The 20,178-nt window shown below is 44.9% G+C and overlaps 1 protein-coding gene across 3 annotated transcripts in view; it reads right to left on the bottom strand.

The window, feature by feature from the left end:
• NLRC5 (NLR family CARD domain containing 5) overlaps positions 1-20,178 on the bottom strand; it is a 336,749-nt gene that overhangs the window by 21,095 nt on the left and 295,476 nt on the right. For all 3 annotated transcript variants that reach the window (XM_068259606.1, XM_068259607.1, XM_068259605.1), the window contains one exon: positions 17,812-17,895. In XM_068259606.1, coding sequence (XP_068115707.1) covers positions 17,812-17,895 — 84 coding nt within the window. The remainder of the gene's footprint in view (positions 1-17,811; positions 17,896-20,178) is intronic.

Genomic DNA, 20,178 nt, shown 5'->3' with positions numbered 1-20,178 from the left:
CCTTAGTGTCCTAGTCCGACCCTGGAAGCAATACATAGGGGTTGCACTATAATCAGCAATATATGGGGGAAAGTGAAGTCCCATAATGAGGGGAACTATAATAAGTGGTAATATATTCAGGAGCAATATAATAATGGGCACTATATGGGGGGAGCACTGTAACAGTGGCCTAACTACAATTCATTGGGCACCCCAGTGAAACTTTGATGGACCCCCCATGTTCACACCCATCCCCTTGCCTCCCTCCACAGCCTGGGGGCCCATCTCACAAGGGTCATAAAACAAGTGTAGCCACATATATTATAGTTCCCTGTATCAGAGGAAGGGAAGGTTAGTAGTTGGGGACCCCCTCAGCTCTGGGCCCCCTGCAATCACAGGGGCAACTCCCCTCTAGTTACCCCCCTGCACTATAATATGTAGTACTGTCATGGAGAGCAGTACATGGGGGAGCCCTATAATGAGCAAAACTATAATTTTGGAGCACTATAATGGGCAGCACAATACAGGGAAGCACTATGATGAGTGGCTCTAATGCGTGGCACCATATGGGGGACACTATATAAGGGACGCACTATACCACAATACACACACATCTGAGGCTGTGGATCAGCACAATGGCCAGGTGGTACCGCTTTCACAGTACAGTCAGCGATTGCACCTTCCATATTCCACCATTTAGGCGTCCTTTAATATCTTGCCTGGCTTTACAGTTCTGTAAAACAACAATGGAGAGAGTCTGCTTCTTCTTCAGCAAATAGATTTGTAAATTGGCCAATTTGGTCCTTGCATGATTTCCTGGGAGACATGAATTGCAGGGCAATGATGACCCATGAATCATTTAGCTGATCTGTATCTGATGATACATTTTCCTGGGCAACAGCTCCTGTATTCTCTGCTATGGATTTCAGAAATTGCCCCAGTGTTGCTCTTCAGCAGTGACAGATAATAGGGAGAATAAGATGTGTATATTAGCTTTCCATAGTGTGTAGTGAGCACAGCAGAGGGCTCGGCACACACCACTGAGGAAACTGTGTGGGATTATTCCTGGAGGAAGGCTGAAGTCACTGTGACAGAAGCCTGGTGCTGGGTGCAGCCTGCACTTGGCAATAACATAGGTCAGCACACAGGATATTAGCGCTGGCATGCAGAGCCAACAAAATAAAATGTTCTTTTCACTTGCTGCTAAAAAGGAAGTTGCTATAGCAACCTCTCAGTGCCTGTCTGTATATACGCCTCACTTGTGATGTCATCAGATGCCCCAGGACTACAATGCCATGAAATAAACAGCGTCTGACAGGGGTGAGCCTGGAGGAAGTGTGTGGGTTGCATGAGCCGATCTGCAGTGGCATTCTGACTACCGCTCTTGTACACAAGGGGTCACTGGGAACCAGATTCTAAAAAGTCACTAGATGCAATGGGCTGTGCACAGAAACGATTTCAAAGGCAATTAATAGCACCGGTTTAAATAAATAAATAAATAAATAAGAGTGCATCGAAAATTTGTTTCGGCATTTTCCAGCTGTTCCTATTGTAGATTCCATTTCCACATGGCTCAGCAACTGGTATTTACTCTTCCCTGCTATTATGATCATATACGCCCCTCCCTCCCCCCACCATGCAACCCCCAAAAGAGAATTGTAGAGAGCTGCATACTGAGTGATTGCTAACACAGACATAAAATGATGAACGCTGTAGACCTTTCTTCACTACAGTATTAAAATAACACATTTACAGTGGCTTGGAAAAGTATTCGGCCCCCTTGAAGATTTCCACATTTTGTCACATTCCTGCCACAAACATGAATCAATTGTATTGGAATTCCACATGAAAGACCAATACAAAGTGGTGTACACATGAGAAGTGGAACGAAAATCATACATGATTTCAAACATTTTTTACAAATAAATAACTGCAAAGTGGTGTGTGCGTAATTATTCGGCCCCCTGAGTCAATACTTTGTAGAACCACCTTTTGCTGCAATTACAGCTGCCAGTCTTTTAGGATATATCTCTACCAGCTTTGCACATCTAGAGACTGAAATCCTTGCCCATTCTTCTTTGCAAAACAGCTCCAGCTCAGTCAGATTAGATGGACAGCATTTGTGAACAGCAGTTTTCAGATCTTGCCACAGATTCTCGATTGGATTTAGATCTGACCTTTGGCTGGGCCATTATAACACATGAATATTTTTGGTTTTAAACCATTCTATTGTTGCCCTGTCTTTATTTTTAGGGTCGTTGTCCTGCTGGAAGGTGAACCTCCACCCCAGTCTCAAGTCTTTTGCAGACTCCAAGAGGTTTTCTTCCAAAATTGCCCTGTATTTGGCTCCATCCATCTTCCCATCAACTCTGACCAGCTTCCCTGTCCCTGCTGAAGATAAGCACCCCCAGAGCATGATGCTGCCACCACCATATTTGACAGTGGGGATAGTGTGTTTAGAGTGATGTGCAATGTTAGTTTTCCGCCACACATAGCGTTTTGCATTTTGGCCAAAAAGTTCCATTTTGGTCTCATCTGACCAGAGAGCCTTCTTCCACATGTTTGCTGTGTCCCCCACATGGCTTGTGGCAAACTGCAAACAGGACTTCTTATGCTTTTCTGTTAACAATGGCTTTCTTCTTGCCACTCTTCCATAAAGGCCAACTTTGTGCAGTGCAAGACTAATAGTTGTCCTATGGACAGATTCCCCCATCTGAGCTGTAGATCTCTGCAGCTCGTCCAGAGTCACCATGGGCCTCTTGATTGCATTTCTGATCAGTGCTCTCCTTGTTTGGCCTGTGAGTTTAGGTGGACGGCCTTGTCTTGGTAGGTTTACAATTGTGCCATACTCCTTCCATTTCTGAATGATCGCTTGAACAGTGCTCTGTGGGATGTTCAAGGCTTTGGAAATCTTTTTGTAGCCTAAGCCTGCTTTAAATTTCTCAATAACCTTATCCCTGACCTGTCTGGTGTGTTCTTTGGACTTCATGGTGTTGTTCCTGCCAATATTCTCTTAGGCAACCTCTGAGGCCATCACAGTGCAGCTGTATTTGTACTGACATTAGATTACACACAGGTGCACTCTATTTAGTCATTAGCACTCATCAGGCAATGTCTATGGGCAACTGACTGCACTCAGCCCAAAAGGGGCTGAATAATTACGCACACCCCACTTTGAAGTTATGTATTTGTAAAAAATGTTTGGAATCATATATGATTTTCATTCCACTTCTCACTTGTACACCACTTTGTATTGGTCTTTCATGTGACATTAAAATAAAATTGATTCATGTTTGTGGCAGTAATGTGACAAAATGTGGAAAACTCCAAGGGGGCCGAATACTTTTGCAAGCCACTGTATATAGAAGATTCTGGAAAAAAACTCGTACGTACAGTATGTAGCAGAACTCTAGCAGAAAAATGTTTTCAGTTTGATCAGCTGACAAATTTGGAAGGATCTTTTTTACTGGGACCACTTCCTGCTTTTTTCAGGCCCCAGTTAACACCTTTCCAGATGAAAACTGATCCTGTAAAAACTGATACGTTTTCTGTTTAAAGGAAACCTAAACTCAATAAAAAAAAACAGTTCAACTTACCTGGTGTGGTGATATATTGAGGTGCTGATGATATTAGGGAATACAGGAACATATTTCTGTCATTTTTCTGTCTGCTATATCTCACATGTGTATTCTGCTTTGAAGCGATGGTCATCTGGCTGTACTACATTTGCATCTAAAGGGACTTTAGTGAATAGAGCTGGGGTGTTAGCCTCCAGCAAATACATTGGTTAATTAGACAATGGCAGAAGTGAAGGGTTTTGTCTACCTTCTCTGGAGTTGGTTAATTTGCATATATTCAGCAGTGTTGCTCTGGGAGACATCTCAGGCTCACTCCAACCTGAATTATCGCAAATTCTTTCTGTTTTAGGAAAGCAAACTTTTGTTTTTCTTAACATCTTAGTAAGGGGGCTTTTAGGACCATTGTAGTCCCTTACACACTCCAATGAGTTCTGGGTCACCATGAGCTTGCTGGTTAGTCTGTGCTTCTCTGGAGTGGAAGCTTGGAAGTCATTGACAACTGAAACATTTACCACTTCTGTTGATGAAGGCTGTTAAAGCATTGTGAAGAACTCTAGACTAGCCATGAAGAGCCTCCTGTGTGTTAAACACTATTTCGTTGTGAGGAAATTAAATTATTGGTGGAGGTGCAAACTATATCCTTATCTTTGATCAGCTAGGAAATACTGTCAACAATGGGGTTGTCACCTGTAACTTGGACTAAGGAAGTCTTTTCATGTGTGTACTAAAGTACACTTTTCACATGTGGATGTTAGATTCTGGAACTGGAATTGCTTTGAAATCTGTAAGTGTAAACAGGGTACTTGCTGTTCTCAGGATACAATCCTACCTGTGAAATCTGCAACCTTCAAAAAGCTGAAACAGGAACCCTTTGAAGTTCGCATATCACAGGAAGATTATGACAAGCGTTCGGTGATGTCACAAACGGGGAAATGGCATTAGTTTCTGGGGGCTGGGCATTAAATGCCCCAGGGGACACTTCAGACTATTTAAGCTGGTCCAGAACAGTCACAGGTATCTTCTCTCAAGAGTAACTCATTGCTAGAGATGATCCCAAGGAAATCGGTAAATCCGCGTCTCTCCACGGTTGGACATTTGCGATGGTAAAGTTTACTTTAGTTTATTCCATTTTTATTTTCGGCAACTTGTTTTGTGTGTATTTTTGTAACTTTTATCTTTGTAATTTTTTACTTTGTTTTGTAATCTTTTGTATATATTCTGTTCTGCATTGTTCCACTTTTTTCCCTGGAATATTTAAATTATTATTTAATAAGCTTGACTTCTGCTGTACTAAACTAACACTCATAGCCTAGAAGAGATTGAAGTGCAACTGTGTATAAATCCATGCCTAATTGTATGCTTGAGCAACACTACCATATGAAATTGTAATTGCATTGTGTGTGGGGGCGTTTGTCATACGTTGGCCTAAAGCGCGCAGCTGACCCAACGTACGAAAACGCCAGTGCAAGTAGCTCGACAGCAGAGTAGCTAACAGTATCGTTCGGAACGACTGTTAGTGGTTTTGCTTCACTACAGTGTAAGATTGCAACTGTGTGTGTGTGTGGGGGTGCGTGGCGTTCCCGTATTCGGCCTAAGCGCAAAGCTGACCCGAATACGAAAACGCGGATTGCGCGCTAAGGACTCGACAGCAGAGTGGAAGTGTCTAGCAAACCACTAGTGGTGGCAGTGAGAGGTGTTCTGAGGGGTCCCAGCCTTGTTTTAGCTCGAATAAGGCTGCTCCCCGCTTGATCTGGTCAAACCCGCAGTCGGGAACCGTATACGCAGGCGTGCCGCGGGCCGGTTCCTGACACCTGGGGCTTCTACAGGCCCCCTGCAGCCGCCCTGTGCCTGCGCTGGGACAAACTGATCCTCTGGTCCACCGCAGCGACAAAGTTTTCATGTACTGCGCACGCACAGGATGCTCCCGGCGATGGGCCGCACAGGTGCAGTTGCCATCGACTGGGTGAGTCGTTAAAAAAGAAATTTCCTCGCTGCGGGGGACCAGAGGATCAGTTTGTCCCACCGCGGGCACAGGGCGGCTGCAGGGGGCTGGTAGAAGCCCCAGGTAAGTTAAACTGGCTTTTTTTTTATTGCGTTTAGGTTCACTTTAAAGGAAATCTATAGTGAAAATAAAATGAATTGCACAGTATGCGTAGTACAGCTAAGAAATTGAACAATAGTAGCAAAGGTATAAGTCTCATATTGTTTCCAGTACAGGAAGAGTTAGGAAACTTCACTTATTTATGCAATGTTATAAAAAAAAAGCTATACAACTGAAAATAAAAATATGAGACTCTTCTTTGCTACTAATGTTCTATTAATTATCCATACTACACATACAATTCATTATATCAAACATTTTTTTTTCACTTAAGTGTCACTTTAAAGAATATCCAAGGCGAATAACATAGTAAGAATGGGGGAGCTGTCCTCATGCCAAATGCTCCCCCCGTTCACCTCTGTCCCCCTCTGTTCTATCCGAAAAGCCAGCAGAAGCCGCTTCTGAGTCTGCCGAGTCGGCAGCAGTATGCAAGCAGAAGCTGCTTCAGTGACTATAGTCCGCATGCACAGAGCGCTCCTGGCCACGGTAGTGTGATCAATGACTTGCGCTGCCAGGTCTAATGCTTGCGCACTGCTGCTGACCTGGGAGCAGCTTCCGCTGGCTTTTAAGAGAGAACAGAGGGGTACAGAGGTGAATGGGATGAGCGGTGGGCATGAGGACTGCTCCCTGTACATGCCTGTTCTTACAATCTTGTTCGCCTCGGATATCCTTTAAACCGATCAGTTTGTTACAAAGGCATCAGTTTTTCAGACGGATTTGTTCCCTTGGCAATCCCTTGGTACCTGCCACTGGCCATTCAGGTCCTGTACGCTGCTGGCACCACCACTTGGGTCCTTTGCACTGAAAAAATGATGATATACCGATCCTAGAGTCCAATCAGAAGCATTAGGTTCCCATTGGTTTGCAAAAGACCAATGGGAATCCTTCCTGAGCACAGGATTAGTCCATTTGGATCACAGTCCCCGTCTATTTTCTACTGCAAGAACTTGCAGGAAAAGCACGTTACCACAGCATGGCGCCACTTGTGCCTCTCCCCTTCTCCTCCCTTCCCCACAGGGCTAAGCATGCTGCTCTGCTGGGAGGCAAATACTGTGTCTGTATAGCATCCTCCCAGAACTGCTGCCCAAAATGATTTCTACAGCTTGTATCAGGATTTAGTTAAAGTGTGTATGTACCTTTAAGCATATCTGAAGCGGGAATCGTAATTAAAATTAGATACGGTACTTAGAGAGAAGTCTCTGGATAGTCCAGAAGCTTTCTTGATTGTCCTGAGGTCATCCGTTGCAGCTCTGGGTTCCCCTGAGCGCCATTATATTCAGTTCCACCAGGGAGGATTCTCATTAGTCCGCCACTCAGCGAACCAATGAGATTCCTCCCTGAGAAAAGAGGAATGCCATTGGTCTGCTGCAATCCAGTGGGGAGCCACATGCTTCTGCCAGGGCTCGATCTGTATAGCGGTGCTTCTCCCCCACAGTGGACCAAGCAGTAACAGCAGTGGTGGTAGAACTGTAACAGCGACAAGTGGACCGGACGGGTGTGTACTGGATGCTCAACGGTGCGTATGTGAACAAGGCGCACAGACAATGCATGTACAACAGTGTGTCCTGCATGGATACGCTGTGAATGCACCGTTATGCATCCCTGACGGTGTGAAACCAGCCTTAGAGGAGAACACCCAAGGTTTACCTGTGAACTGTGTGAACTCTCTGTATGTCATCTGTGGAAAGAATTATGGAAATTTATAATTAATCTGTTAATCTTTTTATATATATATATCCTTTATATCCTCACGTGGCTATAAAGACCACATGCACAGAATCAGACCAGTGTGTTAGAGTGACACTTTAAGTAATAGGATTATTATTACCCTAAGAGTTATCACAATATCACTGAATATATGTTATATATGTTTTTGAACCATTTACTGTGCACAAGTTTTCCTATGTCCTCTTTCAGTGAAATTCCAGAACACCTCCCCTCCCCCTCAGTGTCATGGTGTACTAGGTACAGAAGAAGCAGTCTAAGCCAGTTTCTGAAGGTGGGGGTGACTTTGAAGGAAAACGAAACTGAGGATATTGCTTCAGGGGACCTCCTTGAAAGGCTGACTTTCAGGACAGAGAGAAGTCAAGCGACCCCACCCAAAAGGAGAACTGTATATGCTGGTTGGACTTTTACCAGAAAGGACTGCCCAAAAGGAGGAATATTTTATCATATTAATTAGGCTTTAAAAGTTCCCTGCACCCAGGAGAAATCTACTTTTCTACTGCTGTGCAGGGCCTGTGTAGATGCAGACTCTATTTGCTGGCTGAGAAAAGTCCTTGTACAAGTAAATAAAGATTTCTACGTTTTTGGCACTTATTGGAGAATGTCTCATGTGTAAGTTAATTTTCCTTTAACATCTGGTCCAAGTCGAACCGGGAACCTATCGTCACAAAGAATTAAGGCCTAGGAGTGTGTTTGCGACTGGCGAATCTGATAGCAAGCCGGTGAAAGCCCACCGAGGCTACGTTCCCTTCCAAAAGGTGGCCAAACGCAACTAGGTCTCATGTCCTTGTGACATACGGTTTATTTCGAACCGTGAGACTTCTTCAGCCAAGGTCGGTGAAATCGCCTGCTTAGGATTCTAAAACAAATTTCTCGGGTGTCCTGAAAGCTTCTTAATTGTAAGTACTACCTTTTATTTCTGTAACTTCTCGCACACAGGGCTGCGCTTAGAATCTAAGTATTGATGTGTTGTTATATTGTTTTGCATGACACAATCTGTGGTCAGTTTCCTAAGCTACCGTGTGCCTCTGCGGAATTGTAAGTCCTTGTGACAGAATACAGCCGCGTAACAGGCAGTAATATCGGAGTGGATTTACTGCCACCGATTGTGTCAGTACTTTAGTCGGAGGTGCCTCTCCTTAGAAGTTCAACGCACGGAAGTTGTGTCAGGTACCCCGTGCCTATGAAAGAGGGCGGATATGGGATCCAGGTGACCAACAATCCTTCCAATAAGAGGTGTGTGGACGGGGAGGTAAAGAATGGGTCAAGGTACAGGCAAAATTAAAGCAACTGATGATGAATATGTCATGCGCAGAAGGAACAAAAGCTGGGTAAAATATTGTAGCCTGTGGAGAAGTAAATTTGGTTTTTCGGGACACCTTCATCCTGAGGGGTGCAAAAAACTCGTTTCTCAAATTAAATGTGAAGCGCAAGGTGACAGGAAGCTAGAAGGTCGGTTTGGTTTAGCAGAAGCTAAAATATGGCTGGAAGAGGCGCATAAGAGGCAGAAACAGGTGAATACATATTGGTTAGGAAAAAAGAACAAAGACCTGGAAGTGGTAACATGCACTCCACGCCAAGACCCTCAGATCCCTCCCCCAGTCCAGGGCCAAGCTGTACCAGTCCTAGACCAGGCTGAGGCCCTCCCACATGACGCGGATGGGGCCCCACAAGGAGGTGGAACTAAGCAAGAGGAAGAGGGGGGCCACGGGAGGTTTGGAGGTAGAGACAGATAGAAAAGGGGTGCTGACGAGGGCCAGCAAAAAGAAGATAGAGGGGGAGGCAGGGGTGCACGTTTCACAAGTATATCCACCACTACCCCCACCATATGTGCACCTGCGGGCTACAGCCCCTGCCTATGAGGCAACCACTATGCCTATGATTCAGATGCCAAATCCTGCGGGAGGTGAGGCTGTGAGGGTTTATAGGCCATGGACAGAAAATGATGTGAAGGAGGCTCTACAGGGCATACCCTCACATCGTGAGGGCATAGTTACATGTATAAGGGATATGAAAAACCTCCGTATCAGCTATGGCCTAGACGGGTTGGAATGTGAGAGGGTCCTTAGAGGGAAGTTCCAAACAGACTGGCACATGGTAGCTGGTACCTGGAACCCCTTTGATGCAGGGGATCCAACAAAAAATCCACCTGTTCCCCCTAAACCCCTGGTCTGGGACAGTGCTGACCTGATTCAAAGGTATGATGCTGTACTTGACAGGGCTAGGGAGAAGTATAAGACGTCACCAGATTGGAGCCAGATTTCCATCATCACCCAAAAAGATGGGGAGGGAGTGGATGAGTTAGTAGCCAGGGTGGTGGAGGTTTTCAACAGACATAGTGGCATAGCTCCCCCTGCTGATGGAACAGCAGATTCCCCATATGAACAACAACTTAAGATTGCGGTACACAGAGCTTTGAAAGAAGATGTGGGCAAGTTTGTGACAAAGCATATGGTTAACCATAGAACTTGCAGACTGACTGATTTCCTAGAATATGCCCGGCATGCTGAGCGTGTTATTAAAGAGAAGGTAAAGAAAGGGAAGAAAGCTGCCGCATATGTTTTTGATTGTAGTGATGATGAGAATGGTTGTTATGTGAATGACAGTGGGCGCATCGCACGCCCGCAAAAGCGCAGATATAAGGATTACGAAGGTCGCAAAGAATGCAGAGAATGCTTTGAATGTGGTAGGAAGGGTCATCTGGTCCGTCAGTGTCCCGAGAGACACCGAGGTCCACAATGACTAAGCGTGGGTGAAGGTACCGAGGTTGTAGAGATCAACTATGCAGATCGCTATAAACCTGAGGTTACCCTACTTGTGGCGAGTGTGAAAGTTAGATTTTTGGTGGATACAGGAGCCTGCAGATCTGTGCTGATGGCTGAAAGTGGTGTGAAGTGGAAACAGCAAGGATCAGTCCTTGCTAGGAATGCTGGAGGTGGGGCATCCTGGGAGCCAGTCAGTGACCCTATAGTGGTGGAAGATCCTTATACAAGAAAAAGGGTAGAATGTCAGTTCATTGTCTCAAAAGCCTGTCCGATTAACTTGTGTTAAACAATTTTAAAATGGTCGCACAGCCTCATAAAGTATACCAAGTTGCGTTTATTATATCAAATCGTTAAAAGACACCAATCCTCAGACAAATTAGCCATAGGTCAGTATATTCCCCAAATAATCCCCATAAAAACAGTTACTGCGGATAACATATATGACGCTGACTGCGTCCCAAATGATAACAATTCAATATCTTAAGCATAGAAACAAAACTGTGTCTGGCCATAAACATCAATTTTGCTGCACTTATCCACGTCCGCGCATTCATTCACCACACATGCATGTGCCTAGATATTGGGTATGGGGGGCCCCCTTAAATTAACTTGGATTTCTCCAAATGGTTCAGTTCGTCAGGATTGAAACGTCCAATTGGGACGTGAAACGCGTCGGTGGGCGGAGCTGATGCGGCTGCGTGTACTGCAGCATCATCCACACACGTGGGTCACGGAATTTCGGGCTGGCGTCTTCCGTGTAAGAGAGTTGCGGCATGGTGGAGCCAACAGCATTATGCTCCCAGGCCAATCCATAGGACTCTGCCACACGGATCAGCGGAAGCTTCCTGGACGATATACCTTCAATTGATATGGGTGAGATCTACCCCTCTTTGCTTCAACCAAGTGGCGGCTATTCAAGTGGTGGTGATATCCTGACGAACTGAACCATTTGGAGAAATCCAAGTTAATTTAAGGGGGCCCCCCATACCCAATATCTAGGCACATGCATGTGTGGTGAATGAATGCGCGGACGTGGATAAGTGCAGCAAAATTGATGTTTATGGCCAGACACAGTTTTGTTTCTATGCTTAAGATATTGAATTGTTATCATTTGGGACGCAGTCAGCGTCATATATGTTACCTGCAGTAACTGTTTTTATGGGGATTATTTGGGGAATATACTGACCTATGGCTAATTTGTCTGAGGATTGGTGTCTTTTAACGATTTGATATAATAAACGCAACTTGGTATACTTTATGAGGCTGTGCGATCATTTTAAAATTGTTTAGTATATGTTCACAGTCAAGGTTGGCCTCATCTCCATATCAGAAGGAGTGACAAGTCTCAAGTAATCTATGACACCGCTTATGCATAGAATTGATTAGTACCGATTAACTTGTGTGGCAGGGACCTGATAGGTGAACTAGGCATCACCATAGCTCCTGGGGAGGATTCCCTTAGAGTGATAAGGGGGGGCTCCATAGCCAAAGAGGGTTACATTTGGTATGGATTAGTGTTGGATCAGTCCGCACACCAATGGGTTAAAATGCAACTGGAAAAGTTCCCTGGAGAGGGGGACTGTACTACCAAGCCCCATGTAACTACCCACTTCCTCAACACATGTGTTCCAGACTTTGAATATGAGGAAGAGTATTCCCTGGGAAGGAGGGTGAAAGTGAAAATGACACGTGTGTATGCAGACAGCAAAGGGAATGTTGTGTGTGCGTGTGCAGTACCAGGATACACCAATAACTCCCCTTTTAACTATATGGGAGATGAGATGTACAGGTTGAATGAGGTGGTACCACATGTGTCTTTGAAAAAACCTCAGTGGAGTGCATGGAAGCGGTGTGGTGAGCTTGTGACTAAGTGGGAAGGTATGAAGAAGGAAGAACTGGAGAAAGAAGGTGTAAGGTGGATGGATGTTGATCATGTTTTTACTGGTGAACTGACCAGATACCAGGAGGCCCCTCCCAATTCTGCCTGACGATTATTAACCGAGCAGGATGTCTTAACCGATATCCCGTCTCAGCTGTGGGCCAAGTCTAAAACTGATGTAGGCATGATCAGAACAGCAGACCCAGTGGTCATTACGCCGAAAGGTAACTACAGACCTTACCAGAGACAGTATCCTTTGAAACCGGAGGCAGAGGCGGGCATCGCCCCTACCATACAGGGACTATTTGAGCAGGGGGTAATCAGGGAAGAAAAATACTCTCCATGTAACACTCCTTTGTTCCCGGTACGCAAGAATGATGGGACGTACCGCATGGTCCAGGACCTGCAAGCTGTAAATGCTGCCATCATCCCCAGAGCGCCGGTGGTCCCAGACCCCAGCACCCTGCTTAACTCAATACCACCAGATGTGCAGTTTTTTACAATTGTAGATCTTGCTAATGCGTTTTTTTCTGTCAAATTGCACAAGGATAGTCAATTTTGGTTTGCTTTTACCTTCAGGAACAAAAGGTACACGTACACAAGGTTGCCGCAAGGTTTCTGTGAGAGTCCAGCAATTTATTCAACTGAAATTGCACGCTCTCTGGAACTCTTCCCTGTCCCACCTGGGTGTGTTCTCCTGACCTATGTAGATGACCTTTTGATAGCAGCCCCTGACAAGCACCTGTGTCTAAAGGTGTCCCTTGACCTACTTAAGTTCCTAGCACAAGAAGGTCACAAGGCCTCAAAAGCCAAACTACAGTTCTGCCAACAGGAGGTTAAATACCTTGGTCACATTCTGACTCCAGGGGGCAAGTCCCTAGACCATGACAGAATTACTGCAATCACTGCCATACCCCCACCTGTCATTAAGAAAGACATGATGACCTTTTTGGGTACCCTGAACTACTGCAGAGCCTGGATAGTTGACTGTTCCATCATTACACGTCCATTGTATGATGCTATACATTCACAACCAATGGGTATGCTAGACAAGATACAGTGGAATGACAAGCTGATGGAATGCTTCCAAAAATGTAAAGACAGACTTAAAGGGAACCAGAGATGAACGTTTCACACAAAATAAACATATCGGTTGATAGCTTGTAAAGAATAAATGCTCTACCTGATAATTTTGCCGCTCTGGTGTGCCTTTTTTAGTGTTTTTTATCCATTATTGCTCCAGGAAAAATCAAATATGGCCGCCGGCTCATATCCCTTCTCCTTCTGGGTTATCAGTTGTTCTGGATGTGCTGTCTAGGCTATATGAGACTATGCTGCTATCTAGGCTAAATACAGCCTTTCATCTATGTGCTTTCATTTTGGTATGATGTACAGCTGCCTGTAGGAAGTCTCTCTCATAGAAATGAAACTGCCATTATTATCAGTATCTAGTGCACACAGAGCACACAGGGATCATATTACAGCCACAGAGCTTCTCTCTCAGGAGAAGCAGCCTCTCCCATATCATCACAGCTCTCAGTATGCAAAGCAGGAAATCTAAGCCAGGAGAGGGGAAGGCTTGGGCTTGAAAAGACTACACAGAAGAGTGACTCAGCTATAATGATTCCAGGTCAAACCTCGACTGAATAGTCGGTGGATTCTTATCACAGTTGCTAATAGACTAATTAAGCAGATAACAATGAAACTAAAAGCAGGGTAGGTGTTTACTGTCATGTTCCCACTGATAAATGTAATAAAATACATGAGGGTGCTTCATCTCTGGTTCTCTTTAAGGACCCCTTAGTCTTAGCCTATCCCGACTACAGCAAGCCATTCCATCTCATGACAGATTGCAGAGAAGGATGCATGACAGCAGTTCTCTGCCAGGAGTGGGGTGACAAAATGAGACCTCTTGCCTACTACTCAGCACCACTAGACTCAGTCACCAAAGCACTGCCACATTGTGTCCAAGCTGTCATAGCAGCAGCCAAAGCTGTGGACAGCACAGCAGGTATTGTCTTGTATCACAAACTAACAGTGAAAGTGCCACATGCTGTTCATGCCCTGCTCCTGCAGGAAAAGATGGTCCTGCTAACACCTGCTCGTCACCTGTATTGCACAGCCACTTTGCTTGGACAACCCCACATCACTGTCCAACGCTGTACCACCCTGAACCCCGCCACTTTACTACCCTTGCCATCTGACAACCAGTCTCCACATGACTGTATTGAGAATTCCCATCGTAGTTTTCTTCCCCGTCCGGACCTCCAGAGTGAGCCCCTACAGGGGAGCAAAGTAGTCTTTGTGGACGGCTCTGCAAGCAGAGGAGAGAATGGAGAAAACTTAGTGGGTTATGCAGTAGTGACGCTGGAATCAACCGTGGATGCCGGTAAGCTCCCTTCCACGTTTTCAGCTCAAGCTGCGGAACTTTATGCTCTTACTAGAGCCTGTTTGCTGCACAAAGATCAATCCCTCACTGTCTACACTGACAGTCAGTATGCTTTTTCAACCGTGCATACATTTGCAGCTCAGTGGCACCAGCGGGGTATGGTTACAGCAGCAGGGAAGCCTGTCCGTCACAAAGAGTTGCTTCTCCAACTAATAGAAGCTATCCAGGCACCCTCAAAGTTGGCTATTTGCAAATGTGCTGCCCATAGAAATGATGACTCCCCTGTCACCCGTGGCAATAACCTGGCAGACAAAGCAGCTAAATTAGCCGCAGTTACGCCCCCTGCTGACTTGCATTCCAAAGAACCTGAGTCTTTACATTCCACTGACCTGTTGAGTTTCCAAAAACAAGTTCCCCAACAGGAGATGGATAAGTGGCTAAAAGCAGGTGCCACTTCCACAGGCTTGTGGATGGTTGATGATAAACCTTGTATACCAAGGATTTTGTTCAGACTGCTTGCAATTGTGACACACGGGGTTTCACATGTGTCAACAGGAGGGATGGTGGCTACCCTTGAACAAAGATACTATGCTCCAGGTATACAATCCTTCCTTAAAAGTTTTTGTGCCCAGTGCACGATTTGTGCCCAGAACAACACGGCCAAAGGCTTAAAGCCAGTGAAAGGACACACCCCATCAGGTACATACCCTTTTCACACCATTGCACTAGACTACATTGAGCTGACACCTTCTGAAGGGAAAAAATATGCCCTGGTCATACTGGACATATTCTCTGGGTGGGTGGAGGTGTTCCCCACCAACAAAGCAGATGCATTAACAGTTGCCAAGGCCCTCACTAGAGATGTAATACCGAGATGGGGGATCCCAGAGAAAATGATTAGCGACAATGGCAGCCACTTTGTAAATGAGGTTATATCCCACCTGACTACCTCATTGTGTATAGATGTCAGAAACCATTGTGCATACCATCCTCAGTCAGCAGGAAGTGTGGAAAGAGTTAATAGAACGATTAAGAATAAACTCAGTAAAGCCATCAAGGAAACAGGGAGAGGTTGGGTCTGGTGTTTGCCAGCAGTACTACTGAGCATCAGAATAACACCAGGAAAAAAGAGACTGTCACCTTATGAGATATTGTTTGGCAGACAGTACAGACTTCCTGACTTTGACACACAAGAACAACCCCTAGAAGACTGTGAGCTTGCTGACTTCCTGAAGTACACCTGCAGACAAAGACAGAGGGCCAGGCATCCAGGTCCAATACCAAAAGGGGAGGTGGAGGAGGGACAGGAACTGAATCCCGGAGATTGGGTGTGGATAAAGGTGGTTAAAAGGAAGTGCTGGTCCTCTCCAAGGTGGGAGGGTCCCTACCAAGTCTTGATTAGCACACCAACAGCTGTCAGAATAGCAGAAAGAGCAACATGGGTACATCTGAGCCATTGTAAGAGGGCGCACATGGGCCTTCCGGTCTAGATTAATTGAAGATCCAGAGCCACAGCTTGCTACAAACACTCACATGAAGCTTCGGTGGTTTTTTTGAAATAAAAGAAATGTTGTTTGCACCTTGGTCATGAAAAGTGTTTAGATTTTCTTCTAAAATAGTAGCCAGATCCAATCTGTTCTTGATAGTTAGCACCACGGGGAAAAGAGGGGCGGAAATTTGAGATCCTGAGGCGACGGCAACATTTGCTTGAGCCTCAGTGCGACCACGATCTCAAAGGCTGTGGGAAGATATTAGAGGATTCTTCCTAAGGCACAGGTGTAGTTCTTTATCTTGAACCATGGTGAAAGAGGAGATAAAAAGGGTAGGAACAGATACGTGAAAGGCTACATGGAGGAATTACTTTTCTTGAACCAGGTTGGGTCAAAACTATAGTATTTTAAAGAAAGAAGAAGAGCCCTGGAATGACAACGACAGATACTGACAACAACATCACAGACCCTAGGAATGACTTGTTTTTTGTTTTTTTTTTAAATAATAAATCTACTAACTGATTGACTGAGGAGGGGGTTTGAAGCAAAAAAAAAACTAAATTTGTCTGTTGCATGGTGGGGAGAACATGCCCATGCCCGAAATCTTCCTCATGACCAATTGAGACCTATACGTGTACATTGATGTTACAAAGGTTATATACTGGGATATGTGGGTGTGTAAACTGAAAGGGAAACTGGATTGTATGACGACACTGGTGAAAGCCTAAAAGGAGACCAGTGCCCGAAGCAAATGCCAGACAGTCCCTGAGTGAGAATGCTCATTCTTTTGCCCCTATGCTCTTATGCTAGATATGTATGTAACCTTAACGCAATATGATGATGACATGCTGAAGGGAGATGGCCAGGCCAACGTGTGAGGCAATTACTCCAGCTCACGGCCAGAGTCTGATTTTTGCTTTTTGATCATTTCACTTCTATGCCCTGACTTGCTGTAGTGCATACCCATTTGCAGCAAAGGGGAATAGAAGGCTGTGATTGCTTGAACCTCCAACCCCTGTAGTGGAGACACATTTGCAGATACCCGAGGCTTAAGCAAGCATGAGCACAGAAATGTGAATGTAAATATTCTTTTTATACACACATATATAATCAAGCCACAACCCACAGATTAATCATAAACAGGAGGGAAATGTGGAAAGAATTATGGAAATTTATAATTAATCTATAATTAATGTACAGTCGTGTTGTGTGTGCTTGGAGGAGGTAAGCCCACCACTGCCTCCTCTAATTACCAAATTTTTGGCTTTTAAGTTCCTTTAAAACCCTTTTTATCCTTTTGGCGCCTCTGTTCTCTCGTATATAATATTGTATCCACCCTGGGTGGAGGGTTGCGACCCTTTTCTACTATCTACAGAGAGCGACTTCTTATTCCTGAGTGGGGTCAGGATAACCTCCCCACCTGCCTTTACAGTGGTTGCCTATTGGTGACCCATGTTTGTGAGTATAACAACTATTACTCTTTGTCATTATCCCCTTTGTCAATACATACTACACTATTGGGCCTCTTGGTGTTCCTCTGTTTATCTCAAAGGGAAAAATCAGATAGGCAAGTATATTATATTATTGATCAAGACTCCATTTCAAGACATTTTATGCTCAATAAAGTACTTTTTAACCAATGCACTGTATTTTTCTTCAGCAATAAATGCCTTCCTCTAATGCATTCTCATTGTACACTACTGCAGAATATGCTGATGATTTTTAAATAAAAGCTAATAAATAATAATTTGTTCGGCACTTAATTTCATCTTCCATGTGGCACATGATTACACTATTGTTCTGTCACTGACACTTACAAATAAGTCTTTACTGCAGGAAAAAATGACAAACTGTTGTGTAAGGGTTTATAGCGAACAAGATTGGCAGTAAACAGGGCATACTTACGTAAGAACTTTCAAATGGCCCATCTGGGGCAGAACATCTGCTATGTGAGTGCCGGCTGTGGAGTCAAACTTGTTTCCTGATACACTGTGACAACAGAAGAAATATTTATAACCACAGTGTATGGCCTATATACAGTATAAGATCAGCCCACCTGCAACTACCACCTCGCTAGGGCTGGATGCTACGGGGCTGAACCCCTCACTGGTTTCTTATATTAGCCTCTTAACTGTCTTCATTTTACTAAACAGCTGGCACTGAAAAAATGAATGATAAAATCCAACAGGTGCAGCAAGGTCCCTGTCCTCATCCAGACCAGCTAAGCTAGCTAGAAATCCAGGACGAAAATCCTTCAAAGGAAATGCTCAAAAGATGAAAGGAGTTAGAGGGAGACTGTATATTCTGGCATGTAAGACTACTTTTTAACCCAGGAAAATCTTCTCAAAATTGGGGGGTCGTCTTATACGCCGGGAGTCGTCTTATAGGGTGGGAGCTGAAACTTCTGAGCCATAATGGAGAATCGAATCCGCGGTTGCCGCGCATATGGTGGTGGGAGCTCAAAAACGTCCGCGGCTGCATTCCCACCTTATGCGGCGATTGTAGCAAGGGCGGTGCTGTACAAGTATGGTAGTGAGTAGTCCACTTCCCAGGATTCCTGCCTGGAAAGAAGTGACTTAACGCGGTCATGATGACAAGGTGAGGGGGCACCTCCCTGGGAAGGTGTAAGTGAAGGGTGGAGCAAGCTGCAGGCGTCCGGGACGCCCAGGGTATGGAAAAAAAGAGAGCCACGCTGTGCCCGGAAAAACACGCCTTTTTCACCTGTCTGGCCTGCCTTTGTATCCTATTACTGTACCTCCTTTTCTGCCTCTCAGATCTCGCTGCTAAGGACTGTAGTGAAGCAGGCACATGCGCACATGTGCAATATCTGAGAAGGAAGTCATAATATACAATACTAGTCCTTGGGAACCAGAGCAGTTTGGTGGGTTTAGATGTCCTCAGTTTAGATAGCCAGGGATAGGTATTCCTTGTATAGATAGTCAGGCATGGGTGTCCCCTGTGTAGGTAAGTGTCCCCAGTGCAGGCAGCATCCATTACTCACCTCCCTGGGTCCTGCGATGAGCAGCTCTCCTCATGAATTATACTTATGCCACTGGCTATATAACTGAAAATAAAAATATGAGACTCTTTTCTTTGCTACGAATGTTCTATTCATTATCCATACTACACATACAATTAATTATCTCATATGGTTATTTTTGCTTCAGATTTGCTTTAAGCCAAAAGATGAGCACTACAGCCAAGCAAATTGTATTTTAAAAATGTGATTTTTGTAGACATTCTCCATAATTTCTCTCAGTTCAGGTTCCCTTTAAAGTGGCATGAAACTCTAATATCATTTGTGGTTTAAAAAGACAGCAGAAAACTAATAGCAAAAAAAAAAGATATAAAGGGATTTGCAGCTAATAGAAGGGTTAAAATAAAAACTTCTACTTCTATCGATAAGTAAGCTTGCCTTTTTAAAATGATCAGGTTGACTTGAGCCATACTCAGCTGTGTAAGCAATGCAGACTAGCTGCTCCTGTAGACAAGTAGATACCTTTCTCTATTTTGTTTGTACAGCAAAAAGGTAATTACAAGACAATCTCATCAATTGTCCTGCAAAAACAATCTTATGAATTAGCTTTAGTGAAGAGTAATCCGACTTTTCAGTGACAATATCAGTACTACAGTACTTAAGTTGGCCATACACTGGCCCGATTTCCCGCTGATCGACAGCAGATTCGATCATTGGGATCGAATCTGCTGTCAAATCGTTCACGCAACACGCTAATTTTCGATCTATTTCGGCCCGAAATAGATCGGTCCCGTCGATCACGCCGTGCTGAAAATTACTGTCGATCACCGCGGGTAAGGGGCGCATCGCTAGTGGCGTACGACCGACGCAGGTATACATTACCTGAAGCTGGCTCCCGGCATCTTCTCTGCATCACCTCCCGGCTCCCGGCTAGGATCTTCTCCTAATCAGCTTCCGCATCCCGGCAGAGGTGGGACAAGGTCCTCCAGCACCCAAGGCTGAGACACCAAAGTGCGCCCCTCCATCCCTCCCACCCCAGCCGTCACACACTGATTGCTATTAGACTAAGAGGTGCCACAGGGCCCACAACCTCCCCAACACCTTAATATCTAGTTATCTGGCTTGCAGTCACTGCTATGTATCCCCTTTTCTTATTTCTTTCTGCTTCAAACACAATTAGGAATGACAGCTGAATGAATTGTGCGCCCCCTCCTACACTGCGCCCTGAGGCTGGAGACTCTCCAGCCTATGCCTCGGCCCGGCCCTGCATCCCGGCATCAGCATAACTTCCTGTG

This window comes from Hyperolius riggenbachi, chromosome 11 (assembly GCF_040937935.1).
Source record: "Hyperolius riggenbachi isolate aHypRig1 chromosome 11, aHypRig1.pri, whole genome shotgun sequence".
Lineage (NCBI taxonomy): Eukaryota > Metazoa > Chordata > Amphibia > Anura > Hyperoliidae > Hyperolius > Hyperolius riggenbachi.
This window is presented reverse-complemented; position numbering and strand designations above follow the sequence as displayed.